This window comes from Hemicordylus capensis, chromosome 5 (assembly GCF_027244095.1).
Source record: "Hemicordylus capensis ecotype Gifberg chromosome 5, rHemCap1.1.pri, whole genome shotgun sequence".
Classification (NCBI taxonomy): domain Eukaryota; kingdom Metazoa; phylum Chordata; class Lepidosauria; order Squamata; family Cordylidae; genus Hemicordylus; species Hemicordylus capensis.
The window spans coordinates 91,574,915-91,599,827 of record NC_069661.1 but is presented as its reverse complement, the minus strand read 5'-3'; the positions used below and the strand labels follow the sequence as shown (position 1 = coordinate 91,599,827).

At 40.1% G+C, this 24,913-nt stretch overlaps 1 protein-coding gene and 1 long non-coding RNA gene across 11 annotated transcripts in view; one reads left to right on the top strand and one right to left on the bottom strand.

Moving 5' to 3' along the window:
* SLC7A2 (solute carrier family 7 member 2) overlaps positions 1 to 24,913 on the top strand; it is an 86,651-nt gene that overhangs the window by 38,160 nt on the left and 23,578 nt on the right. For 2 of the 5 annotated variants that reach the window (XM_053257725.1, XM_053257721.1), the window contains exons 2-5: positions 18,155 to 18,545; positions 21,423 to 21,578; positions 22,957 to 23,122; positions 23,538 to 23,674. In XM_053257725.1, coding sequence (XP_053113700.1) covers positions 18,170 to 18,545; positions 21,423 to 21,578; positions 22,957 to 23,122; positions 23,538 to 23,674 — 835 coding nt within the window. In that variant the 5' untranslated portion in view covers positions 18,155 to 18,169. Of the gene's footprint in view, positions 1 to 4,805; positions 5,280 to 16,568; positions 16,598 to 18,154; positions 18,546 to 21,422; positions 21,579 to 22,956; positions 23,123 to 23,537; positions 23,675 to 24,913 lie in introns of those variants that run through there. The other 3 variants (XM_053257723.1, XM_053257722.1, XM_053257724.1) reach the window with 3 other exon arrangements.
* The window catches only part of LOC128328111 (uncharacterized), a 52,748-nt gene continuing 32,013 nt past the window's right edge, over positions 4,179 to 24,913 (bottom strand). For 4 of the 6 annotated variants that reach the window (XR_008309020.1, XR_008309018.1, XR_008309019.1 and 1 more), the window contains 3 exons: positions 24,170 to 24,403; positions 22,924 to 23,074; positions 4,179 to 4,538 (listed from right to left, as the gene is read on the bottom strand). This is a non-coding gene — a long non-coding RNA (uncharacterized LOC128328111). Of the gene's footprint in view, positions 4,539 to 10,323; positions 11,107 to 18,514; positions 20,715 to 22,923; positions 23,075 to 24,169; positions 24,404 to 24,913 lie in introns of those variants that run through there. The other 2 variants (XR_008309022.1, XR_008309021.1) reach the window with 2 other exon arrangements.

Genomic DNA, 24,913 nt, shown 5'->3' with positions numbered 1-24,913 from the left:
GTCAAAGGTTAACATTCTGCTAAAGAATTTCATCACCAGGTATATTGTAGATTGCAGAATTAATTGCAATCTTATGCTAGAAACAGTGCATGGAACAAATCTTGAAAACTACTATTTAGCAGGTTTTCAGTATGCTAGAGGCTGTGTGAAATCCTGATTTAAATAGAAGACAGGTATGTGGCAGCTGAGAGGCATATGAAAGTCTGTAATTTTGTGGACTGGATATACACAAGGCATATAATCCAGTAAAAGTTAACTACAACTAACTTCTCTTGCAGTGAATGGAACTTAACATTAATCACAACTAGGGCTGTGCAATCCTAAGCACACTCACTAAGGAACAGGTACTCACTGAACTCAGCACAGCTAATAAAAAGTGTCTTGTAACATACCCACTCTAAATGCTATGAAAGTGAAACTGCCTCCAACAAATTCTAGTCCATGAAGTCAAGCACCATAATACAATAATTGGCATTTAAGATACCACAGGTTGACTCTTTGTCTTGTTGGAAACCAGGTGATACAATTTGCATATTTTCAGTGTAGATAGAGGTCTTTGCTCCTGTCTCAAGTGGCAATGAAGGGTATGAAGGAAAATTTAAAAAGCAGAACAAAGTGGAGAGCTACCAAATGTTGCTAAAGGAGAAATACTCAGGTCAGCCTCACCTTTAGTACCAAAAGGAACATAAAAATAGCTTGTAGATTAGGTGGATGACTGCCTCATGATCAGAAAAATGCAGCACAAATGGTTCATGAGAATAAATCATGCCCTTCTGATTTGCCAGCAATTCCCTTAAGGAGATGACAACATGAGGCTAAAGTGGTAATAGAAAAAGGTTTTGCATTGTATTGCACAACAGATTGTGGTAGAAACTTGGTAACCCCTAGGTGAGAGGCAAAACACTGTTACTGATTAAAAGCAATTTAAGAAATGGCAAATAAGTGGGATTTCCATTTCCTATGTAGTTTATTTTCTTTAATTTTTTGATAAATACACTTTATTAAAGAATTTTCATTTTACAAACCAACTAATTTTTCATTAAAAGTTACAGCCAATATTCAATTATAACTTCACATTTTCAATTCACAAAATAAATTAGATAAATCTCCCTCCTTAGAGAGGAGGGCTGGTCTTGTGGTAGCAAGCATGACTTGTCCCCATAGCTAAGCAGGGTCCACCCTGGTTGCATATGAATGGGAGGCTTGATGTGTGAGCACTGAAAGATATTCCCCTCAGGGGATGGAGCCGCCTTGGGAAGAGCATTTAGGTTCCAAGTTCCCTCTCTGGCTTCTCCAAGATAGGACTGAGAGAGATTCCTGCCTGCAACCTTGGAGAAGCTGCTGCCAGTCTGTGAAGACAATATTGAGCTAGATAGACCAATGGTCTGACTCAGTATATGGCAGCTTCCTATGTTCCTGAATATTGAACTGAGTTTTAACAGTCTCGTATAGGAACATAGGAAACTGCCATATACTGAGTCAGACCATTGGTCTATCTAGCTCAGTATTATTTTCACAGACTGGCAGCAGCTTCTCCAAGGTTGCAGGCAGGAATCTCTCTCAGCCCTGTCTTGGAGAAGCCATGGAAGGAACTTGAAACCTTCTGCTCTTCCCAGAGCGGCTCCATCCCCTGAGGGGAATATCTTGCAGTGCTCACACATCAAGTCTCCCATTCATATGCAACCAGGGCAGCCCCTGCTTAGCTATGGGGACAAGTCATGCTTGCTACCACAAGACCAGCTCTCCACTCCTATGTAATGTTTTTGCAAAATCAAATAAGAAAAGAATCACCTCAAGAATATCAATTGGTATGAGAAGGATTGTTTGAATTTGACTCAATCTTATACATAATTTAATTTTCAAGACCTAACGAACCATTCTTTAATAGATGGTAGATGTCCATTCTTCCAGGTTAATGCTAATTGCACTTTAGGTGTTGTCAATAACAATATGATTAGTTCCTGTCCAATTCTAGATATATATTTTTTACTTAATGGACCAAGAAAAACTGCTGCAAGTTCAAGAGGAATAACATATCCTATATTGATTTAATATTTTGAAGTACTTTTGCTTAATATCTTCTAATCTTACCACATGTCACAACATATGATAGTAAGTTCTCCTCCTCCCATATATTTCTATCAATGATCAGAAATCAGCTTGTTTAATGTAGTGCAGTTTCACCAGGATATAAACCATCTGGCTAACACTTTGAATAAGATTTCTCTAATATTGTTAGAAGACAACAATCGGGATTGTGATGACCATACCAACATTTCAATGAGTATTGGATTGTTCCAGGGATCCATGGTACGTTTTGGTTATGGTTTGCGTGAATGTCCTTTCAAAAACTGTACCACTGAGTTGAATGGGGCTTGCTTCTAAGTAACTATGCTTAGGACTGGGCACTGTAGCAAAATTCCAGCCCTGGATTTGATTCCTCTTCAGGTTCTCAATGTGAGCTGATGGGATGGCAGCCTGTCTTATCTAAACAATATTTGTGAGCAGGAGGAGGTGAATTCTAAAAATCATACAACCTAGTATTCTAATTGCCATCTCCAGAAAAGTAATCAACAATCACTATGTGTCACTATAGTACTGATATAGTAGCTAAAATATGTGTGACTTTTAGAGAGGTGGAGACTATTCACACGCACAGAGGAAACCAGGCTAAGGGAGCCCAGCCTGGTTACCTCTGTGTGTGTGAACTGCCAGGAACTGTACGGCTCCTGGCGGCTAGCCCGCTTAATTGCCCCCCCCCCCTTAAATGTGGTTAGCAGAGCAAGTGCTCTGCTAACCCTGTTTTGGCAATCGTGAGTCGCTGCAGTGCGGCTCCGCTGCACCGACTTGCAAGTAGACCCCTGACTGGGAGGCTGCAGCAAGCCTTCCAGCCTTGGGAGTCTCCCCGGAATTCCCCACACACTTGCGCGGGGCACCCTGGGACTTCCGGGGGCTGGGCGGCCCCTGATCCCCACCGCCCCTACCAGCTGCATGGCAGAGCCGGTAGTTTTGTGGGTGGCTGATCCGGCTGCCCAGGGCTAACCTGGGGGAGCTTCTTGATTGTGAAGATATACTTTGCAGCACTAACCTGAGAGTTAGACTAGGCCTGAATGGCCAGCTCACCTGTCTAGCTATCACCAGTTGATGTGCAGTAAAGCTACATGGACAGAGTGTGTGTGTGTGTGTGTGTGTGTATTCGTGTGTTAAGTAATGGGAACCTGGGAACTATAAAGTAAAATAATCAAAAGCATTCTGGAAGAATGGATGAAAGAGTTTTCCACTCATTCAAAGTATATGTATACATTCTTCAGAAGCTCAAGAAAGTGGTGGACAGGATTGGTGAATATGTATGTAGACAGAGGTTCTCCCCTCCACCCCGCCAGATGAAATTGCCAATGGAGCCAATTAGTGTGTGTTTAAACTGGGTCCAAAAACCACAGATTTAAGTGACAAAATGGTTTTGTATTTTTATTTGTGAATGGTACCTATGTGACTAACATCCCTACAGTGAATGCAGAAATGGCAATTGAAAGATGAGACCCCAATATTGGGGCTTGTTGCAGGAAGATCTGGCTACTTAAAAGCATATATGCTATTCACAGCTGAGAGCACCATGTGTCCTCAGTTGTTGTTATTGCCTGGGTTCAGGAAGTGATAACAGAACTTAAGTAGCTCTTGTCTTATAGGGCAGGATTGTAGTTTATTTGCTAGACTGCAGCTCTCAAAGGGTGAGGAAGGAGTTGGGTGTCATTGCAAGGTTTGAGTCCATCCATGACCATTTGTTTTCATGTATGTCTGTTTTGATGGAGCTAGGACACAAAGTGCAGACCTGCCCTCTCTTATTGAAGTGGTGGAAGTTCTGTGAGCATACTGGGGCAATTAAATCCATTCCTTTTTTAGTGTACCTCCGTGCAGTCACAATGCTTTCTGCCAAATCCTAGCCCTCTGGGTTGGAATAGGAACAGTGTGTAGCTGCTGTGTAGAAAGAAAATGCCATTTCACATGACAGGTCCTAAATTTTCTTGACTTGGGGAAGCTCATTATGACAACCTTCCAAGACCCTGACATAGAATACTGGCTTGTTCCACCACAGAACACATCCCAGGCTCTCCATTAATTATAAAGGGAAATAAATATAGCCTTAAAGAAATATGTGAAATAAAAGGATATCCAGAATGTAACTGCAAAACAGCTGCTTATGCTGTATGTGTCATTTACTTCCTGGTTTTCCTTCAAGAGAATGTATAGCTCTGAATGTTGAGAGAAAACTGGTCTCTGGCTTGATTACTTTCATAAAAGCAAATATTTGGGTGTTGTAGCTAGTTCCATACTGAGGACCCAAGGATGATTTCTTGACGTGTAGAAATGGTAAGCTTAGCCACTTGACCTCTACCATGCAGTTGTCTTCTTGTACCGTGTTTCATCTGTTATGAAACTTGTCTTCATGAACTCTCTTGTTGGGGCAACCTGGGTTCAGTTTCATGGGGTGAGAAAGTTATCTAGTAGTCAACTGGTTCAAGTGGGCTTCTTAGAACCACCTAGGAAAAAGAAAAATGATTGTTGAATACTGGTCCCAAGTGTTCTTTCATTCTTTGTTTGTTTGTTTTGTTGGCCTAGTGCATGTTTGATAAATTTGCTTGCCATGTAATTTTATTCTTCGGTTTCATCACATCACTTGAACCTTCCAGCTTTTTGTTAGCTTTAACTTCTGATTTTCCCCTCCCTCCCCTTTCCTTGTCAGAAACTTTCCTATTATAGCTTTTTTTAAACTTGCAAACAGACTTATTGAACTTTGACAACAAGCGTTTATTTAAGGCTATGCCTTTAAAAGGCTAGTTCCTCCCACAGGCTGGTTTAAAAAATCACTGTTCTGAGGTGGAGCTGAGGACGACACTGCCAACAAAATTATAAGTAGCTGCTTTAGTTTGCTTGGGAACATCTGGAGTTTGGAGGATGATATATAGTAGTAGGTCTCTAGCAGTTTTGGATGCGTTGAAAGACAGATCAGATTACTAGTCTTAGGTTATATAGCTCCTAGGATCTTCTGTCTATGGAAATTGATTATTCCTTCTCTTCTGTAGGCCTGAAATTGCCTCCAGTTAAATATTTCTTTTGAGCTTGTCTTTAAGCTGACAGTATTTGTATTCATCGACAGAAATAAGTACGCTGCTGTGGTTATTTTGGAGAATCTTGCAAAGCACTAGGTAGCTACCTACTATCTTTTCCTGCCTAAAAACCAAGAAAAGAATCATAATTCTTAAGGACTACTTAAGAAAACGGTGAGTGGCAATTTTTCAGAATTTCATATGGCAGGCACTAAAGGAAATGGAATATCAAGAAATGATTTGGATTACTTGGGGGAGGGAGATTATAAAGAGAAAAATGTATTTTTTCTAGTTTGATTTGAGCTAATTGTTCAGTTGGTGTTATGCCATGATTACCATAACAAATGTGTTTATTTGCAGGTATTTATTTTCAGAATATCATAATGCTGTTTGATTGCAATAAACCTCACAGTGATGTCAATAGAAAACCTTCCTCTAATTTAAGGATTGCACTCTGTAGAGAGTGACTCTTCATTTAGTTCATTTTTGTTAGAAATTTTGCATTGTGGCACATTAATTCTTTTTTCTTCAATAAAGAAGCTTTTATCTAATTTTGGTTTTAAAATGCTATAAATCGGCAGGGATATTTTAGTGATTGGTATAGAAGATGCATTCACAATTTACACAATAGCTATCAGGACTACATTGCTGAAAAATATGCATAGTTGTATGGAGTACAAACAGTGCTATTAAAATTTCCAGTGAATATTGCTGTTCAACAAGGTGGAATCTGGCGTGCATTTGGACTGTCTCCATCTACTACAAATGGATCTGTAACTATGGTTAAAGTACCACATGATTTAGGCAGAAGGCATCAGGGATTTGACAAAAGAACTTTAATGTTCCTAGCTGGTCCCACCCTTAGAATGGGAGCTTTGAGGGAGGCATAGAGACTAGAAACACTTCTTAGAATTTGAATTTAGAGAGACAGCTAATAATTTTTTGCTAGTGTTAGCTACATCTGGAGTGCTGCCTAAACAAATACTACAGACGGCAACCTAAATCTCTAGTGTGCTCTCATCCAAAGGGAGCTACACCCTTCAGCATGGCCCCATGACTTCTTGCCACTTGGGTGGAGAGTGGAGAGCATGTAAAACTGATGTTAGAATATTGCTTCTTTGGAAAGAGACCTTGGAAAGAGGCTGCTGAGTGAGCCAAGATATAGCAAATGATAGTACTGGGGGGGAAAAAAATCAAAGTGTCTCAAAAGCAAATGAAGGTTCTAAGCTTCAGTAGCCTGGAAATTTCCCAGATGCAGCTGATGCAGAGCCTGGAGTGTCATTGTGAAAAGGAGAAAGTATTGTTGGAGGGCTACAGCACCTATATAGTTGAAGATGATCTGGAAGCCCAGTTGCAGAGGACCCTGTTGGGATTGAATAGTTCACAAAGTGGTTGAGCAACTGATGAGATTGGACTGTGGAGTTTTGCAATCAGTAGTTGAAAATTGAGAGATCTGCATGGCAATGTGCCTAAAGATCCTTTGCCAAGCAGCAGGAATTGTTACAGAAGTTGAACCACAGACCAAAAAAATGCTGTCGTATCTCGTGAGCACACCAAAGGAACATGTTGTGGCATAGGTACTTGGGCCTTTGCCTGAAACAGAGGCTGGCATTCCACATCCTGACATGAACTATTTTGCCAGGTAACTGGATGCTTACCCAATAAAAACCCAAGGAAGTGCCTGGTTTTAGTGGTGTGTGTGTGTGTGTGTGTGTGTGTGAGAGAGAGAGAGAGAGAGAGAGAGAGAGAGAGAGACACTGGGGGATTTTAGTTGGATTAAGGGAAAATTTTGAATCTAGAGTATCTCAAGGTTTGTGAAATTCTAGGAATTCATAGAACACAAACTTGGACTGATGGCATGGTAGAGTTAGACTTTGGGGATATAACTAACTCCCTTTTGTATGGTAGGATCAAAAACATTGGGATAGCATATCTTGCTGCTGCTGCTGGTATACACTGAGGCTATTCACACGAGCATGCAAAATTGGGCTAAGGGAGCCCAGCCCGGTTTTGCACACTCATGTGAACTACTGGGATCACACAGTGGCAAACCCGCCTATGTAGCCTCCTTCTAAAATGAGGTTAAGGGAGTGAGCAATCCCTTGACTTCATTTTGTTGACCATGTTGACAGCTGCTTGCAGCCACGGCAGGCTCAATCGGGGGACGGGGTGTCTCAGTAATGCACCGTGTACTTGCGCAGTGCATTATTGGGGCTCGGGGGGGCAACGCTCGGCGTTGCATCCTGGCACCCCGACCCCCGGAGCTGTCAGGTGAGCCTCAGCCAATCATCTGTGGAGAAGGTGAGCTTAACCCTCTTTCCCTGCAGACAGCCCGTGAGCTCTTCTCACTGAACGTAAGAAGAGCTCCACTGTGTAGGGCTACAAAATGTAGTCCAATTCTCCTTGTGTTCAGGTATGAATTGAACATCCCCATCAGTCTCCTCTTCTGCCAGGGCCTGAAAATGGTAGTGTGGATTATTGAAAAAGCAGCAATTTTAGAAGATGCATATACTTGCAAGCAACAACCTAAGGTGTACCACAGATGAAAAGGTTGTATGGTGCAAGTTCATATTTTTGTAAAATATGATTTTGGTATAATTTTATAATTATAAATCTTGAGGGAAGAAACCATAACCTGGATAAAGCTTGTGCAGTGCTAAGCACTTTTGCAGTGCTTAGAAGAATAATGTATCAGCTCAAGCTAGGCTCTGTGCATAACCTGAAGGTTATCCATAAGTATCCTCTAGCAAGAGGTCAAAGGAACAAGATGTGAGTAGCTTCACCAAGTCCTAGTGGGGCAGAGTCAGAAGGTACAGCATAGCAATGAAAGATAACGGCTTCAGTCCAGAGAGCTGAGAGTAGTATGCCCCCTTGCAGAATAGGGGTTTTCCATGCTCCAGGACCCTCCCAAAAGTCAGTCCTGAGGGGATGTATTGCGTATGATGTGGGAGGCTGCTAATGGGGAAGGGAGTTGGCAGAGATCCTATTCCTCTTGGGCAAGCGGAATGACTGTTCTGTTCTGTTCAAGCAAATGCTAGACAGGATCCAACCCAATGTCTCTGACTTGATTGAGAATGGATCTGAAAGAAGGTCTCAAAAACAAAGGAGCATCCCCCAAGGCTTAAATTTCTCAGTGATGAAGTATGTATTTAAAGATATATATTTAATTTTGAATGCTATCTGTATGAAAATCATTTAAAGGATAGCTTTGTTTAGAAGGAATAAACATTTGTGGCTGAAGAGGATATTGATTGCTCAGTCTTAAGAGAAAAATGCTTCTTTAAATGGCTACACATGAATCTCATTGTGTGTCCTAACGTTAGCTAATTTGTCAATTTTTCTAGAACTTATCTAGAACTGGCTGTGGCTCTCTCGGGAGCTCCTGGGGTTGGGGGAAGGGGAGCACTGTTATACCAGCCCTTGGAGTATGGTGCAATACTGGGGTCCCCTCCCTGCCCCGAGTGTGTTTGCCACGGCTGCAAGCAGCTTCAGCTGACACACGATTATGAAAACAAGGTTGACAGAGCGCTCACTCCATTAACCTTGTTTAGGGGGAGGGGCATTTAGACGGGCTAGCCGCCATTGAGCCACCTGGTGGTTCTAAGAGCTGGACTCCCTTAGCCTGGTTTCCATCGTGCAAATAGCCTTCTTTAGTGTCATGCTCTTCTTTTAAGAGGGAGTCTTAAAATTAAAAGGATGCTTTTATTTTAAGGGGGAGTCTTAAAATAAAATTGATTTATGCTTAATGCATGTATCATTGTTGATTAGTGTAAAGTAGGATCTGATTTGTCAGTGAGTGGGTGGAACATACCTTCAAAAAGGAACATCCTTCAAAGATTTGGGGAAGAACAGAGATTGCTGGAACTAGTTTTTGCAATTTGAATTTAGAGAGCAAGCTGAAAACTTCTAGCTGAAGTTACCTAATGTTGTTGCTCCTACTAGTACTACCACTACTGTTTACTGCTTTTCAACAAAAAGTTTGTAGGGTGCTTTCCTTGCCCCAGCTGTACCTAAACCTAGGTGCAACTGGGGTAGGGAAAGGGCTACAACATTAGTTCTTTAGGAGCTTAATGTGGGAACAGGGATTTTGTTGCCTTGAGTGTCTGCTTCTGCTATGCTCAATTTACATATTTGTGAATAAACTAAACAATACACAAATATTATAAATATCCAGTACTCTTTTCTCCAAAGGAAATGAAACCCTTTTGCAGTCCTCTTGGACTTTTCACTGTCCTCATGGATCCCTCTGCTCCCTGCCCGCCTAACCCCTTTAACAAGCCCATCTTTTAGCTGAGGTTAAGTTTGCTCTTGCTCTTGCACCCTTAACCCAACAACTGGGTATTGTGTGACTCACAGAGATGGGCTCATAGAGCACCCATCTAAGAAGGGAATCCCCAATGCAACATGTGTGCTGTGCGTTGCATAGAGGGATGCCTGGAAGCTGGAACAACAAGTTCCAGCCCTGGATCACTCTGCCCTGTTCTTGCTTCATGGAGCTGGCCAGTGCAGGGCTGCCCATGTGGATGTGGCAGCACTGGTCATCTGGGAGGAAGATATGGTGAAAGCAGCATCTGCCCAGGGCAATCGTGTGAATCGCCCCAATATCTAATATGTTAGTGACTTTGTAAATTCTTTTTTTTTTCTTGTCAGAATTGCTGTTGGTATTACTCTGTGTTCTTGCTTCAGTAAACTTTTTTGAAGGGCATCAGTAATACAGATTTCAAAAGGGAGGATTCTGTGCTGAAGCTAATTAATGAACCTAATAAAGAAACTAAGTAAGTCTTCAGTTTTGATTGTCATCCTTGGCAGACCTTGGATTTAGGTCCTAATAAGGCAGGCTCTGGATCTAATAAGCTATGTTAATGGCAGTGTGAATAGTTAAAAGTGTTCCACAAACTTCTACATTCAGCTCTCTGAAATAAAATTTAAACACAGAAATGCCTTTAAATGTAAAGATGTTGGGTGTGTTGACAGGTGGTGCGTTGACAGGTTAACAAGCATTTTCAGTGTTCTAAAAATGTGCATTCTAAAAAAATAAGCCTACGACTCCATGTTGCATAGAGAAACTTTCTCATGCCTCCATACACTGTGTAGAAAGAATCCTTCACAGGACGTCTGATGTTTCTTTTTCCTGAAGGATATATTTATATTGTTTTGTTAAGTTGGGTTTGTGTCTGTCTTCTAGCCTAGCTAATTTTAACATCACATTTAGTTGTTTTTAAGCAGTGTGGTTTGTTTGGGCAGTGCTGCAATTCACTGAAGAACAGGATTGATCTTTCATCTTTAAGCCAATGTGGATATAAACTCACAAAACCAGAAATTTGACTTGACAGCTTCCAAGAGATTTTGGCAGGTTTTATAGCTGCTGTTAGATAATCATGCAATATTGTAAGGTTTCAACATAACGGGGACCATGAGCAGAGTGGCCTTGTGCACCAGTCCTGATATGGGATAGTGATTAGAATGTTGAACTTGGACCAGGGAAAGCTAGATTGAAATCCTGCTTGCATGAAGTTCACAGCTATCTCTCATCCTAACCTTGCTGCAATGATAAAATGAGGATAACCCTCATGTAAATCGTCGTGTTCTGTGAAGAAAGGATGGCATGCAAATGTATGAGAGAATTTTATTTAGTCCGTAGACTTTGGCATCTGTCTGCCTTTAATGCCATGTAATTATTTCTCTTGAAACAGCCTAGATCTTTGTGGCTACTATTTTTATTTTTAATTGATATTTTAATTTTGAGCTTCCTATCACGGATGAGAACATAATTGTTAGGAGGGAGAAACAGATCAAGAGTCCACATTGGAAGTTCAGTGAACCAGGGGTTGACAGAAGAGATACAACCAGGCATTGAACGTCACCCAAACATGTCATTCCAGAAAGATTGTTGTGGAGGTTTTCTTTGGATTACTTTGTTGTTTAGCATAGACCAAGTGGTGCCAAACAGAATAGAACAAGTCAGTCTCCGTCTCTTGATGTAGCAATTCTTCAGTATTTTCTTCAAAGACAAATGGAAAGGTAAGTTTCAGATTAGAGCCTGTGTTTTGTTCTGTGGTTCCTGTTTTATTGTTTTATCTTGTTCTTATGCTTATTATATTGAATGTTATAGTTTTACCCTGTGTTAACTGCACTGTGGTCTTAGACAAAGGGCTGCATATAAATAAGGATATTTTTGAAATAACAACAAATATTTATATTCCACTTTTCAACAAAAGTTTCCAAAGCTGTTTACATAGAGAAATAACAAATAAATAAGACAGATCCCTATCCCCGAAGGGCTCGCAATCTAAAAAGAAACATAAGATAGACACCAGCAATAGTCACTGGAAGTTCTGTGCTGGGATAGATAGGGCAAGTTACTCTCCCCCTGCTAAATAAAGAGAATCACCACATTAAAAAGGTGCCTCTTTTCTCAGTTAGCAGAGGTTAGAGCATTGAGTTTTGTCCTTAATTATGAAGCCTCCTGTTAATCTCTCATTTTAAAAATCATGTTCACCACCTTCAGTTCACTTAAAACATTCTTCCAATGTTTTGGCCATTGGCCGTAAATAAAGTATCTATCATTCTTCCAAGCAATCCATTTCTAGCTGCTTTGTGGTCCATAACAATGTTGATGTATTGCAGACTTCTGTCTAGAAGTAGGACCTTGATCTGTGCCCCTTTACTAAATTCAAGCACATTTTTTTAAAAAAGTGTCTGTGAAAGGTGAATAATCTATTTGGCCATATGCGATATAAGATTGTGGAGTGCTGCCTAGCCTTAGATCTATTGAAGTCAGAGGGCTGCTTGAGAATTAATGGTGTTCTGATGCCAGCCCAAGACAACAGTCAATAAGCCCATCTGTTCCACTGAAATAAATAAGGTTGAATTCCATATAAGTATGTTTGGGGAACCCAGAAAGTATAATGATGGTATTGTAGTTTTAAAAGAAAAATTATTTTATGTAATTAGGCAAGCACTTAATCTTGATTGAGAGGGAAAACTACACATGCTCCTCTTGCTATTGAGTATAAACTGATTTTGCAAAATGATACTCTTATGGTTTCTGGTTGGTTACCTTATGATACAGTCCTGTAACTTAAAGCATTCAGCAGTTTGCTTTGAACTGCTTAAAACAAATACATATTTAAAAGATCATTTACTTGGATAAATGTCAGTACCATTCATGGGTGGGGGGCGGAGTATAAAGCTGCCTTTTCATGTTGGGATGACATCCATGACTAAGGACAAATGACACTATTTTACCCTTATGTGACCACATAACATACACTTGATATGGAATGAGTTCAAGAGAGAATGAGAAAGAGTTTGTTGTACAGCTGCTTCAAAAACAGAAGTTGACATACTTGGTGTTAATTGCTTTGCTTAGATATAGAGTGTTCTGCAGTATTCTAGTTGAGAAAGGGAAGGATCTCTGTGTATATTTTGTATTCAGTGAAGGGACGGATCTCTGTGGATACTTTGTATTCACTTCACCCTAGTGCTCTGTATGCTAGTCTTCATGGTCTATAGCAGGGTTTCTCAGTGTTTTTTGAGTCATGGACCGGTACATTATTTGTGCACAGTTTCCCGGACCAGCAGTTAGTAAGGGGGTCACCCCGCTCGCTCCCAACCCCACCCCCAGGCACCCCCCAAAAAGAATTTTAAACAGCTTTCTGGAGCTCATTTCCAGGCAGCCCTAGCTGCTGGATAATGTTCATTTTGAGAAAGCGAAATGAACATTATCCAGCAGTGAGGGCTGCCTGGAAATGAACTCCAGAGAGCTCCCACCAGCCCAAGATTTTTATTAGTGGTGCCTCATGGACCGGTACCCAACACCTTGTGGAGTGGCACCAGTCCATGGATTGGTGGTTGAGAAAAAGTGGTCTATAGGACCTCTATAGTCCTTCCCACTCGAAAATAGGGGTTTCTTGTGACTTAACTGCAAGAGGCAATTGTATGCTAAACTCCCCCTGTGAATTTTCCCCTCTAGTTGACATGGGACTGCAGTTTCAAACACAGATGCATGCAGGCATTTTGAGGAAAAACAGAGTTGTTCAAGTCCACTGATAACCCAGTCAGCATTATTACCTGGTGCAGACCACCATGCTCTTGTCTTTTAGTTGGAAAATTGGGTGGGAGAAGGGACAGGGTGGCAGTGGGGACAGATGCAGATGATCTGCAAACTCTAGTAATGAAAGTCAAGGAGCACAGTGAAAAAATGGAACTATGACTAAATGTAGTTCCCCTGCTAACCCCTGCATAACCCCTGCTAACTGGGCAAAGAGGCACCTTTTAACATGATGATTCTCTTTATATAGCAGGGGGAGAGTAACTGGCCCTATCCACCCCCAGCACAGTACTTCCAGTGACTGTTTCTGGTGTCTATCTTGTGTTTCTTTTTAGAATGTGAGCCCTTTGGGGACAGGGTTCCATCTTATTTGTTTGTTATTTCTCTGTGTAAACTGCCCTGAGCTATTTTTGGAAGGGCGGTATAGAAATTGAAATAATAATAATAATAAATGTAAAGAAGACTAAAATAATGACAACGGGCACAGCAACCAGCCTCAGAATTGATAATGAAGACATTGAAGTGGTGGATAGCTTCTGCCTTTTAGGATCGACCATCAACAGTAAAGGATCCAACAGTCAAGAAATACGTTGCAGACTAGCACTTGGTAGGGTTGCAATGAAGGCCTTGGAAAGGATATTTAGATGCCGTGACGTGTCTACACCTACAAAGATTAGAATCGTTCAGACAATTATTTTCCCCGTGACACTCTATGGATGTGAGAGCTGGACTTTGAAGAAGCAAGATAGAAAAAGCATTGATGCTTTTGAACTTTGGTGCTGGAGAAGACTTTTGAAGATACCATGGACAGCCAGGAAAACAAACAAATGGATCATAGAATAAATCAATCCAGAATTTTCACTCGAGGCACAAATGACTAGGTTCAAACTATCATACTTTGGAAATATTATGCGAAGACCCAGCTCCCTTGAGAAGTCCATAATCCTGGGAAACGTTGTAGGAAAGAGAAGAAGAAGACAACCAGCAGCAAGGTGGATGGACTCGATTATGACAGCAATGAGTGCACCACTGAGAGACCTAAAGGCCAAGTTGAAGACAGATCATCCTGGAGAGAATCTATCTATGTGGTCACTAAAAGTCGACACCAACTTGACGGCACTTAATCAATCAATCAAGGACAGGAAAGAGGAGATGTTTTACAGGTCATTTTTGTAAGTTGGGGCAGGAACTGAGCTGCAAGTGCATGCTATACTACATGCCTACTTCTCCACTAAGATCCTCACGTAACAACAACAAAAATGCTTTAAAAACTGCTCTGACAGAGAGGGACTATGGCTTATTGTGATCATTATTAGTTGTTGTTATTATTATTCAGTTTCTATACCACCCTTCCAGAAATGGCTCAGGGCGGTTTACACAGAGGAATAACAAACAAATAAGATGGATCCCTGTCCCCAAAGGGCTCACAATCTAAAAAGAAACATTAGACACCAGCAACAGTCACAGGAGGTACTGTGCTCGGGGTGGATAGGGCCAGTATTATCCTGTAGATGTCCACAACAGTCATGTTAATGTGCATACATCTTTTGCAGTTGTGCTAGCTGTGGTGCTGGAACTTAGTTTCAGCTTTTTGTAGATAGTAGGAAACATAGAAAGCTGCCTTCTATCGAATCAGACCACTGGTCCATCAAGCTCAGTATCATCTACACAGACTGGCAGTGGCTTCTCCAAGATTACAGGCAGGAATCTCTCTCAGCCCTATCTCAGAGGTCCCAGGGAGGGAACTTGGAACCTTCTTCAGATGCTCTTCCCAGAGTGGCCCTATCCCCTAAGGTGAATTCCTTACAGTGCTCACATATGCAGTCTCCCATTCAAATGCAAGCTGGGGCAGACCCTGCTTAGCAAAGGGAAAAATTAATGATTGCTACCATAAGACCAGTTCTCTTCTCATGTAGTACTTGAGGTGCTACTGAAAAGTGCTATCCCAGTTTGATCAGAGCCATGGAAAGACAGAAGAATGAACATGTAGGTAATGACAGCTCTATAAATCAACTCCCAAAAGCTCTTATCTGTAACATTGGAAGAAGGCCAATAGTTCAGCTTAGAGTGCAGTCAGGGAATTAGTATACAACCCTAAAACAAAACATTTAAAGCTCACACATTTCATTTGAATGAAAAGTGTAGTTGTTTGATCTGAACTTCAAGCATATTTTGCTTTTAATTGCCTATACTGGTACACTTGACAACAGGTAAATGTCCATTCTGATGTCTTAAGAAAAAGCTCAAAGTCTGTCTGTCTACTGCTTCTTGAACTCTGGATTATAATGTAAGGTTCAACAGCTGCTTCACCAAATTGTGGATCATAGTAACTGAAACAGCAAATACACTTTTTAAATTCAACATCACCTTTTGGATATTTATTATTAATCTGTATGCATGGTATTTTACACAGAATAAGGAGACTCTTCCCTGTTTATATGCACAATGAGAAATATCTGGCTGTCAGCCAATTAAATGATTTTTGTTGATTAATCACCTTCTTTAAGATATTGATGGAAATCTGAAATCAATTACAGTTTTAGTAAACAAAACAAAACACTCTTGTTGGAAGGAAGGGTCATAATTAAAATTAGCTATTCTTCTTCTTCATTCCCTCTTATAGTACCACAAAATCAAAATTGCCTCAGAAAATGTGTGCTAACCCTCGCCCTCTGTGATTAAAATGTGCTTCCCTGAATTAATGAGTGGATGCCCCAATCAAGTTAAGGTCTGTCATGGAAGCAGGTTTCTGCACATGTATTATAGGCTAGAGCAGGAACCATAAATCACATCTAGATGTGGATATTGTACATCCACATCTAGAAAGCAATGCATATTCCACTGAATGTCTAGCACTGCTTTCAGTGGGATATGTACCTGTTAAGTGCATAATAATAGATGGGGATCCACACTCTGGCATAATAGATTACACACGACTAAGTTAGTCATTATTAACTTGTCTCATTGATTACAATGGTGCTTAGCCATGACTAACTTGTCAGGTTGCTGCCAAACATGTTTGCGTGCAACTAGAGCTGGATTGGGGTCTACAGCTTTAGCTGATTTAATTGGTTAGACCACTGTGTTGTTTTAGCTTTAAGACAATAAACACTGGACACACTTATTAGCTTTCATTGCTAATAAGCATGTTGAATTTCTAAACTAGCATTGTAGGCATGTATTTAAAATGGAAACTGGGCATGTGTTCAAACAGAAAAACAAGCAAATATGATTTCACTTCATGTGTATATTATATGAATAGCAAACATTTTTGGTCTGGCAAATAGCCAGGTAAGCTCAGCGTCATCCAATCACCTGTGGTTGCTTTTCCTCCACCCCCTGTTTTCAATTTTTAAGGCTGATATTTAAATAAAACAATGCGGAACATTTGTTGCCTACACTTACAGATACAGAACTAGAACTTGAATAATATTGTCGGGTGAGTAGAAATAGACGAAGAAAGTTAATACTGAAGCTTTGTAAAACAAATGCCATGCTGGGGAAGTTTTTGAATGGTACATATTTAATTTGGAAGTTACTTTACTATCAGTGGATTTCTAAGCTGGAAAGTGTGTGCCTCAGTATGGGTTGTTGATGGAAATTGTTTCAAACATAAAGTAAAAATAGGTCAATCATTTGAGCATATGCACTATGAAACAAAAAAGTTAAAATTGTTTCCACAAATAGGCATGTAAATATGAACTGTGAAAACAGCTGACATTATATATATTACATATCATTACAAATTGTAAACTGATAAAATTAATTTTAATTTGCTTTTGTCATTTTAAACTTTGTGTGTTGTTTTTCGGGGTGGTGGACAAAAGCCTTCATTGGAAGGGCTACATGTCTGTGTTTTAAAAGGCAGTTTGGAAGCCCTTGGAGAAGTAAAGTATTTGGCTCAATAAAAACTGAACAGAGAATGAAGAAGCATTCTAAGATCTAACAACTTCTTGTTGGATTATATCTTGGTAGTAAAACAGTAGCAAATTGTATTTTAATTTTTTCCAATAATATGTGTTGAAATAAAAATGGAGAGTATAACAGACCTGCACTAGGTCTGTTATAGGACTTAAAATGATATGTTTTTGTAAGTCCAGCATATGCAGAGGTGTACATTTCTCTCTTATGTCATTTCATAATGCTTTGTAACTGTTTCATTTTGCTACAAACTTATTCCACTATTTGAAGACACTTTTAATTTCTGAAGAGCAATAAAAGGCAATTAAGTGGAAGGAGACTCTCCATTACACAGGATATATACAGGAGGTCTTCATAACTCTCTGAAGTGAGGAAGGTGGGCACAGGTTGGTTATGTAGAGGATCCGGTGGTGGTCATGTGATCTATGGAAAGGAACAGGGCCTTGTGTGTTCTGTACCTTTCTATGGTTGAACATAGTTATTAGTAGGAATTAGGTCAGCTATGTTAAAAACAAACTAGCTTTTATATTTGTAAACATTTTGGCCTGATGGGAGATAAACAAATGGGTTAACTTTGACTTTAAAAAATTTCTGCAGTGATTCTGAATGGTTCCATTAGTGTAATTTTGTCTGCAGTATTTGCATACACTCCACTCTAAGCTTTTGTTTGAAGGCACAGCAAGTCTTAGAGCCACTTCAGATGTTATGACCCTGAGAGGTACAGTCATACATGAACATTTTGGGGGTGAATTAGCACAACAGGGATCTTCATGTTTTATTGCTTGTAAGATTTAGGGAAAATGGAAAAGCAGCCCTAACTACTAGTAGTAATGATATTGCCCTTACATGTTGACCCCAGTGTTCAGATTCTAATATGTTAATCTTCACCAAGCACTCTGACTTCATAAAGTCATGTACAAGTAGCTGTCTAGGTAGCATGCTTTCAGTACTCCAGCCTAAATGAAAGATTAGTCTCTTAGTGGTATGCAAAATGAACTTCCTGTGATACAAAAGTAAATTTGGGGATAACAAAGTGTGCATTTGTGTGTTATATGTAATCTCTCTTGTTTTTCAGGCTTCTTAATCCAGAATGATAACCTGTGGACCAGCCTTGTCATGCATTCGTAGCATTTTCCGGAAGAAAATTGTCACTCCGGACAGTCTCGAAGATTCCAAATTATGCCGCTGTTTATCCACTGTGGACCTTATTGCCCTGGGAGTGGGAAGCACCCTTGGTGCTGGCGTTTATGTCCTTGCTGGAGAAGTCGCAAAATCAGATTCTGGACCTAGCATTGTTGTTTCTTTCCTCATAGCTGCCTTAGCTTCTGTGATGGCAGGCCTTTGTTATGCTGAATTTGGAGCTCGAGTTCCAAAGACTGGCTCTGCCTATCTGTATACTTATGTAACTGTTGGTGAACTCTGGGCTTTTATCACTGGCTGGAATCTCATTTTGTCCTACGTGATAGGTGAGTTTAGAAAATCTCAAAGCTTAATAAGGAAAATGCCAAGTACAGACCTCTTAGCTTTTGTTCTTGAGTGGTGTTGAAAAATTACTTTGAGGGGTGTGTGTGTGTGAGAGAGAGAGAGAGAGAGAGCGCCTGACCTTTTAGCCACTGTTGGCACTATTCAGAAGTCTGCAATATGAGAAGAGGATAAACTGCTATGAATTTGGGATGGTGAGCGATGGAGGGTATATAGGTTAAGTAAAAGGTTTTTCAAGGTCAGGTACAGAGTTTTGGGCCTCTGTGCAAACCGAATGAATAGGTATAACTAAGGGTGTGCAAGCAGGTTCGATGTCAAACCGGTTCGGTTTGACCGTTCGGGGTCATACCGAACCACCTCCTTTTCGGTCCAACTACGGACCAAACACCCCCGAATGTTCGGGGTGGGGGTTGCGATCTTGATTTTTTTTAAAATTAACTTTTTAAAAACCTTTTACTCCCCTCTGGAGAGTTCCTGGAGGTGGTGGTGGGGGGGGGGTCTGTGGAGGTTCCCCCTCCCCCCACCAGCCTTTGAAATGACCTGTTCAGCCAGTTTTTGGCCTTCACCTGCAGTCCGGAGGCCATTATGGAGGTCATGTACCTGCGCACATGACCTCTGTGTAGCCTATGCAGGAACCCCCGAGGGGAGTAATATGTTAAAAAAAAGTTGTTGTTATTATTTTACAAAATCAAGATCACGAACCGCCCCAGACCAGACCAGACCGGGGGGCGGAGTTGAGGGGGAGCCAGACTGAATTGGCCTGGTCGGGTTCGAGGCCGGTCTGACCTCGAACCAAACCAGGTCAGCTGGTTCCGTGCACATCTCTAGGTGTAACTAACAATTCTGTAGAATAAATAGCACATACAGCTCTACTAGATGATGATTTGGCTTTCCAAGAACTAATAGGAAAACAGTGAGTATGCATGCTTTGTTTTATAAAGGCAGCAGATCATGATTTTTATATCAAGCAGTAAATAAATATGATAAAATAATAAATAAAACATTGGGTTGGTGCATTGTCAACTAGATCTCGCCAAAAAAGCATGGGTGTGCATAGAACTGACATTAGATTGATCGTGTGAAGAGGCCTTTAGTATTAAACACATACTAGTGCTAAACTATGATTAAGAAAAACAAGTGAAGGGGAGGGAATTTGTGTCAGAGAAAGAAAGGCACCTATGAGAGCTCATGCCCTACTTCTGGTCTCTTAGCCATGAATAAGAAACTGGGCATGACATCTGCACTGGCCATAATCTCTCCTGAGTTACTTCAAGAAGCAGAGGGGTGAGAAAGGGGAACGAGTTTGTGGTGCTAGATGGTACCCCAAAGTGATCCTAGACTCGAGTGCACAGGTTACCAGTAGATGCATCTATGCTTTCTGAGAGCAACATAAAACCGATCTCCAAGTTATAATTAAACTGCTTTTCAACAACAACAAAAGTTCTCAAAGTGGGTACTATAGCAAAAAAATTGATAATGTCCCATGTCCCAAAGGTTCTCACTATAAAAGCAAGGGATACAAAATAATAATAATAAATAATAATAATAATAATAATAGAAACAGCCACTGGACAAGATACTGTGCTGGTTGAATAGAGGCAGTTTCTCTCCCCCTGCTAAATAGAAGAGAGCCACCACTTGAAAAGGTACATCAGTTAGCAAGGTTTAATGTTGTGTCTTATAATGGCAAAGAATTAAGCATCTGATGTGCTGGCTGTTGGCTAACGTCCAGCATAGTGAATCCAATCTATAGGAATTCTTTTGCATTTTCTGTCTCTTAACAGTTTTGTAATATTATGGTGTGTGGTACTGTGTTTTATCTTGTACTTGAATATGGAATAAGAGGATGATAACTGAGGTTTGTGAAGTATGACAGTAACTCATTATGGAAACAATTATGTTAGCCTGACACAGAAAGCAATATATCTGTTTCCTAGAACATTCAAATGTAAACATTAAAAAAAAAAAAAAAGAGCCAGCGTGGTGTAGTGGTTAGAGTGCTGGACTAGGACCGAGGAGACCCAAGTTCAAATCCCCATTCAGCCATGATACTTGCTGGATGACTCTGGGCCAGTCACTTCTCTCTCAGCCTAACCTACTTCACAGGGTTGTTGTGAGGAGAAACTTAAGTATGTAGTACACCGCCTGAGCTCCTTGGAGGAAGAGCGGGATATAAAATGTAAAAATAACTAAATAAATAAATAATTCTAAAATAGTCATTGTTCTTCAAATGCTTGAAAATCCTTCCACACACAGCGACACACAATCCTAGGAATGTACCTATATGGAAGAAGCAATATCTTACTTTGTGTTTTCCTAGCTACAGCTGTAGATTCCCAGCAGTGATTCACATGAGCACAGAGGCACACTTTTAATACCACTGAATATTATGAATCACTGCCAGAATGTGACAGCTGTAACTGGGCCCAGCATTACTTCTCCTTGTGGCTATATTCTTTAGGATACTCCACATAAGAACTTCAAACATTTCCAATTTGTACTGGAAACAGTTTCCAGTATCATTTCCTACAATGTTGTTGTTATTTCTCAAATTATAGCATCTCTACCACCATATCCAGATATTTTAAGGTGCATTACATTTTGTCTATAATAGATTGGTTTCCAGGAAAGTGTAGGAAGTGAAGCACATATCCATCTCCTTATACTAAGAAGGGTCTAACCTATCAAGGAGTTTGGATACCTGAAACTTGAAAATGTGATTATATAGGCTTGGGTATCAACAACATTATTAAATATTTAATAATACCTTACATTCAGATAGACAACCCTCTTATTTTTAGGTTTCTAATCACACCATTGTAATCTGCAAATTTATAATATGTTTGTCCTATTTCATTAAGGTACATCAAGTGTAGCAAGAGCGTGGAGTGGTACCTTTGATGAACTCCTAGGGAAACAAATTGGTTACTTTTTCAAAACCTACTTCAGAATGAGTTATCCTGGTCTAGCACAGTATCCAGACTTCTTTGCAGTCTGTCTTATTTTGCTCCTGGCAGGTAAAATGTTTAACATATTATCTTTTATAATCATCAACATAATTTTGTAAAGGGGAATAATCCACTGTGATGATAGCAAGGGCTGCTTTGCCTCAAATGCATCTGTAATGGTTAGAAATTCTACTAACCATGTGTGCCACATAATCTGGGTTTGATTTTTATGCTGTGTCTGTACAGTTTTTCTGACAGGTTGTTTCCTAACATTATATTAAATGGGCTTTCAGGACAATGTTGTCAGACCTTGGTGAGGACATCCTAGCAGTTTCCAGTGGAGAGTGCATCACATGCAAGCATTCATTTTTATTTATGGACACCTTTGTGCATCCACTAGATATTGCTTCTGCAAAGATACAATCCGACTTAGAAAATTAGAATTTTTCATGGGTAGCATCCAAATGTTTGGCATAGCAGTGTGCCATAGATGGTAGCTCCTTCTGTAAGTGAATGGAGAGTTGCACTCATGCAAGGACCCCTTTTGCTTGCAGAAGGACCTTCTTGCATGAGTGAAGCTCCGTTGACAGTGTTACACTGTGCCAAACATTTGGTTGTCACTCACTGTAATTCAGTGCAGCAAATTTTAAAAGAAACATTTTACTATTCGTTTAAACACTTAAATTAGTCTGCTTCAGTGAAAGTTAATTTGTTCTTAATGCCACTTAAACTGTAACGTTTCTTTTGCTGTGAAGTGCAGCATATTTAATTATTTAGACCACTGTAAGAGCAAGTTCCTGATAGTTTCAACTAAGGAATCGGACACCTTTTTCCCCCTCAATGTGGAGCCCATCTGTCTTTTAAAATAAATTTGTGATGGTTCACATGTTCTCCAGTCCAACAATCCTATATGCATGCTGAGGCAGAATCCCATGCACAAGCCCTCTGCTGGATGTACATCATAATGCTTATAGCAAGCTTGCCTATATCCAGTATCCTTCCACCTCAAAAACCATGTAGCAGGATTGCAGTAACCAGGCATTTTGCATGCAAACGCCCACTGTGCACAGAATGGTGGGTGGATGTGTGCATGGACCCCAACCTCATTATGTGTTTAGTAGTTCAAGCCTGATGAGTGTTTGGAATTGGCTTTTTATAACTAATATAAACAATGGCTGACATTCAGATTAATGTGTGCATGTGACAGGTGGTTTTTACCCATCTCCCCTAATATATTTTGCAGCCCACTGTGCCTCCTGAAAATATGTCCCTGAAGGTTCTACAACTTGCCCCCCTTTGTTGCTTGTGCTCAGTATTAGTCTGGATGTCAGTCAATGCACTGTAGATTAGTAATAAATATAACATTAGAAATTCTAACATGTAATGTAGTGTTTTAATGTAACAATTAAAATACCTTCCTTTGTGTGTGTGTTTGTGTTTATTATAGGCCTCTTATCCTTTGGAGTAAAAGAATCTGCATGGGTGAATAAAATCTTCACTGCTGTTAACATCTTGGTCCTTCTCTTTGTTATGATTTCTGGTTTTGTGAAAGGCGATATCAGCAACTGGAAGAAAACAGAAGAATTTCTTGTCAACTACACAGTATACGTAAAGTAATATGGGCTTCTTTGTTTCTTTTGTTGCTATCTTTCTCTTAGAGCTGCAAACTTTAAATTTTAAACTTCTATTTATGCTAGTAAACAAAAAGAACTATCATTACATAGTTAATGAATTATCATGCTTTAGATACAATGCAGTACCGATTTAGGGTGCAGGGAATGATGATGACCATAGCCACAAATGACCTTTGGGGTAAATGATGGTGTCTGAGAGGGGAGGGGCCAGACGACCTAGACTCTCTCCCTCCTCCAACCTATAGAATGTAAATGTTAAATGTACTCAAGGGTATTGTTGACACTTCAGGATTAATGCTAAAGAAGCAAATTGTGGGGAAATATAATTTTATTATCAGGTAACCTTAATAGGTGAAAAGTCATTGAAAAACATTTTCTTTTATTTGTATTTTAGAAACCTTTCTTCTCCTGAGAATGTGACGAGCGAGTTTGGAATGGGTGGCTTTATGCCATATGGCTTTACAGGAACACTGGCTGGTGCTGCAACATGCTTTTATGCCTTTATAGGGTTTGATTGCATTGCAACAACTGGTAAGTCTTACACATTTGGTTACTTGGTTGAAGATATTGGGTTGGTTTAGATGTCATGCAGAACCATGGTTAAAACTTGGTTCTGTGAGACATCCCCGAGTCTCGGGAGAACACTCTTGCCTCCATCATCTGCCTGTGCAAGCTGCAGAAGTATTCTACTTGCAATTGAGGTTAAAAACAAATCAGGATCATGATTACTTTAAACCTTGGATTCATATATCTATTTATATCAGGGAGCTGCTAAGAATGAATCAAGATAAGTTGATTTGGATGTCCCAACCAATCTTGGTTTGTATCCTGGTTGTATGGATGTTTAGGGAAGGCCCATAACTCAGTGGTAGCGAGCACATGCAGAAGACCTCTCGTTCAATCCCAGCTGTCTCCATTTAAAAGAACCGCTAACAGTAGGGCTGAGAGAGACTTCCTCCTGAGACCTTGGAGAACTACTGCTGCTGGATTCTATATACATTTCTATGTTCACTCAAAAATAAATACCTTTTTGAGTTCAGTGGGTCCTCTGGCAAGTACGTGTGCATACAGTTTTTGACTTAGTGATACTCTTCTCTTCTAGCACTGATAAACATTCTTCATTAATTTCAGTCTTTGCCTGAAGAGTTTGCCTCACTACCCTTTCAATTGCAGGTCAAAAGTTGAGTTCCAAGACTTCATTGTATCAGTTTGTTCCCACACTTGAAAATCTCTTGAGCCTGAGAGTGGAATTGTCATGAACTACAAAACACAAAGGAGAAACAACTGGTGTTTCTTTAATTAATCCCATCTTTCAAGAGAACATGCAAAATAAGATCTTTCTGGCTCTTTTTCTTAAGCTATGTTTTGTGACATCCCTGCTTTAAGTCATCCCAGTAACTGAACATACAACATATAAAACTTGCAGGAAGTTCTATATTAGCACTAGCTAATGCTAGCAATATATTAGGAATTCCTACATTTGCCTTTCCCAACCAGAGGTAGCATCATGTTCCTCCATATCAGGCTATTTCCTCTTGTATGGACACCATTTGTTCCTTCACTTTATTTCTAAGAATTCACATAACATTTATACCAAATAGCAGCATTGGTGTCGTCGTCCCCCCCGCCCCCGCATTGCCATTTGAACTGTTAGTTCATAGTGTTTTTTGTTTGGAAACAAAAATTGCAGTAGTGCACAACCTTTTCAGATGTGAACTAATGTAATGGTGTCTGTCTCACCTTGTCTGGTGGTTTGATTTTGTGACCCAG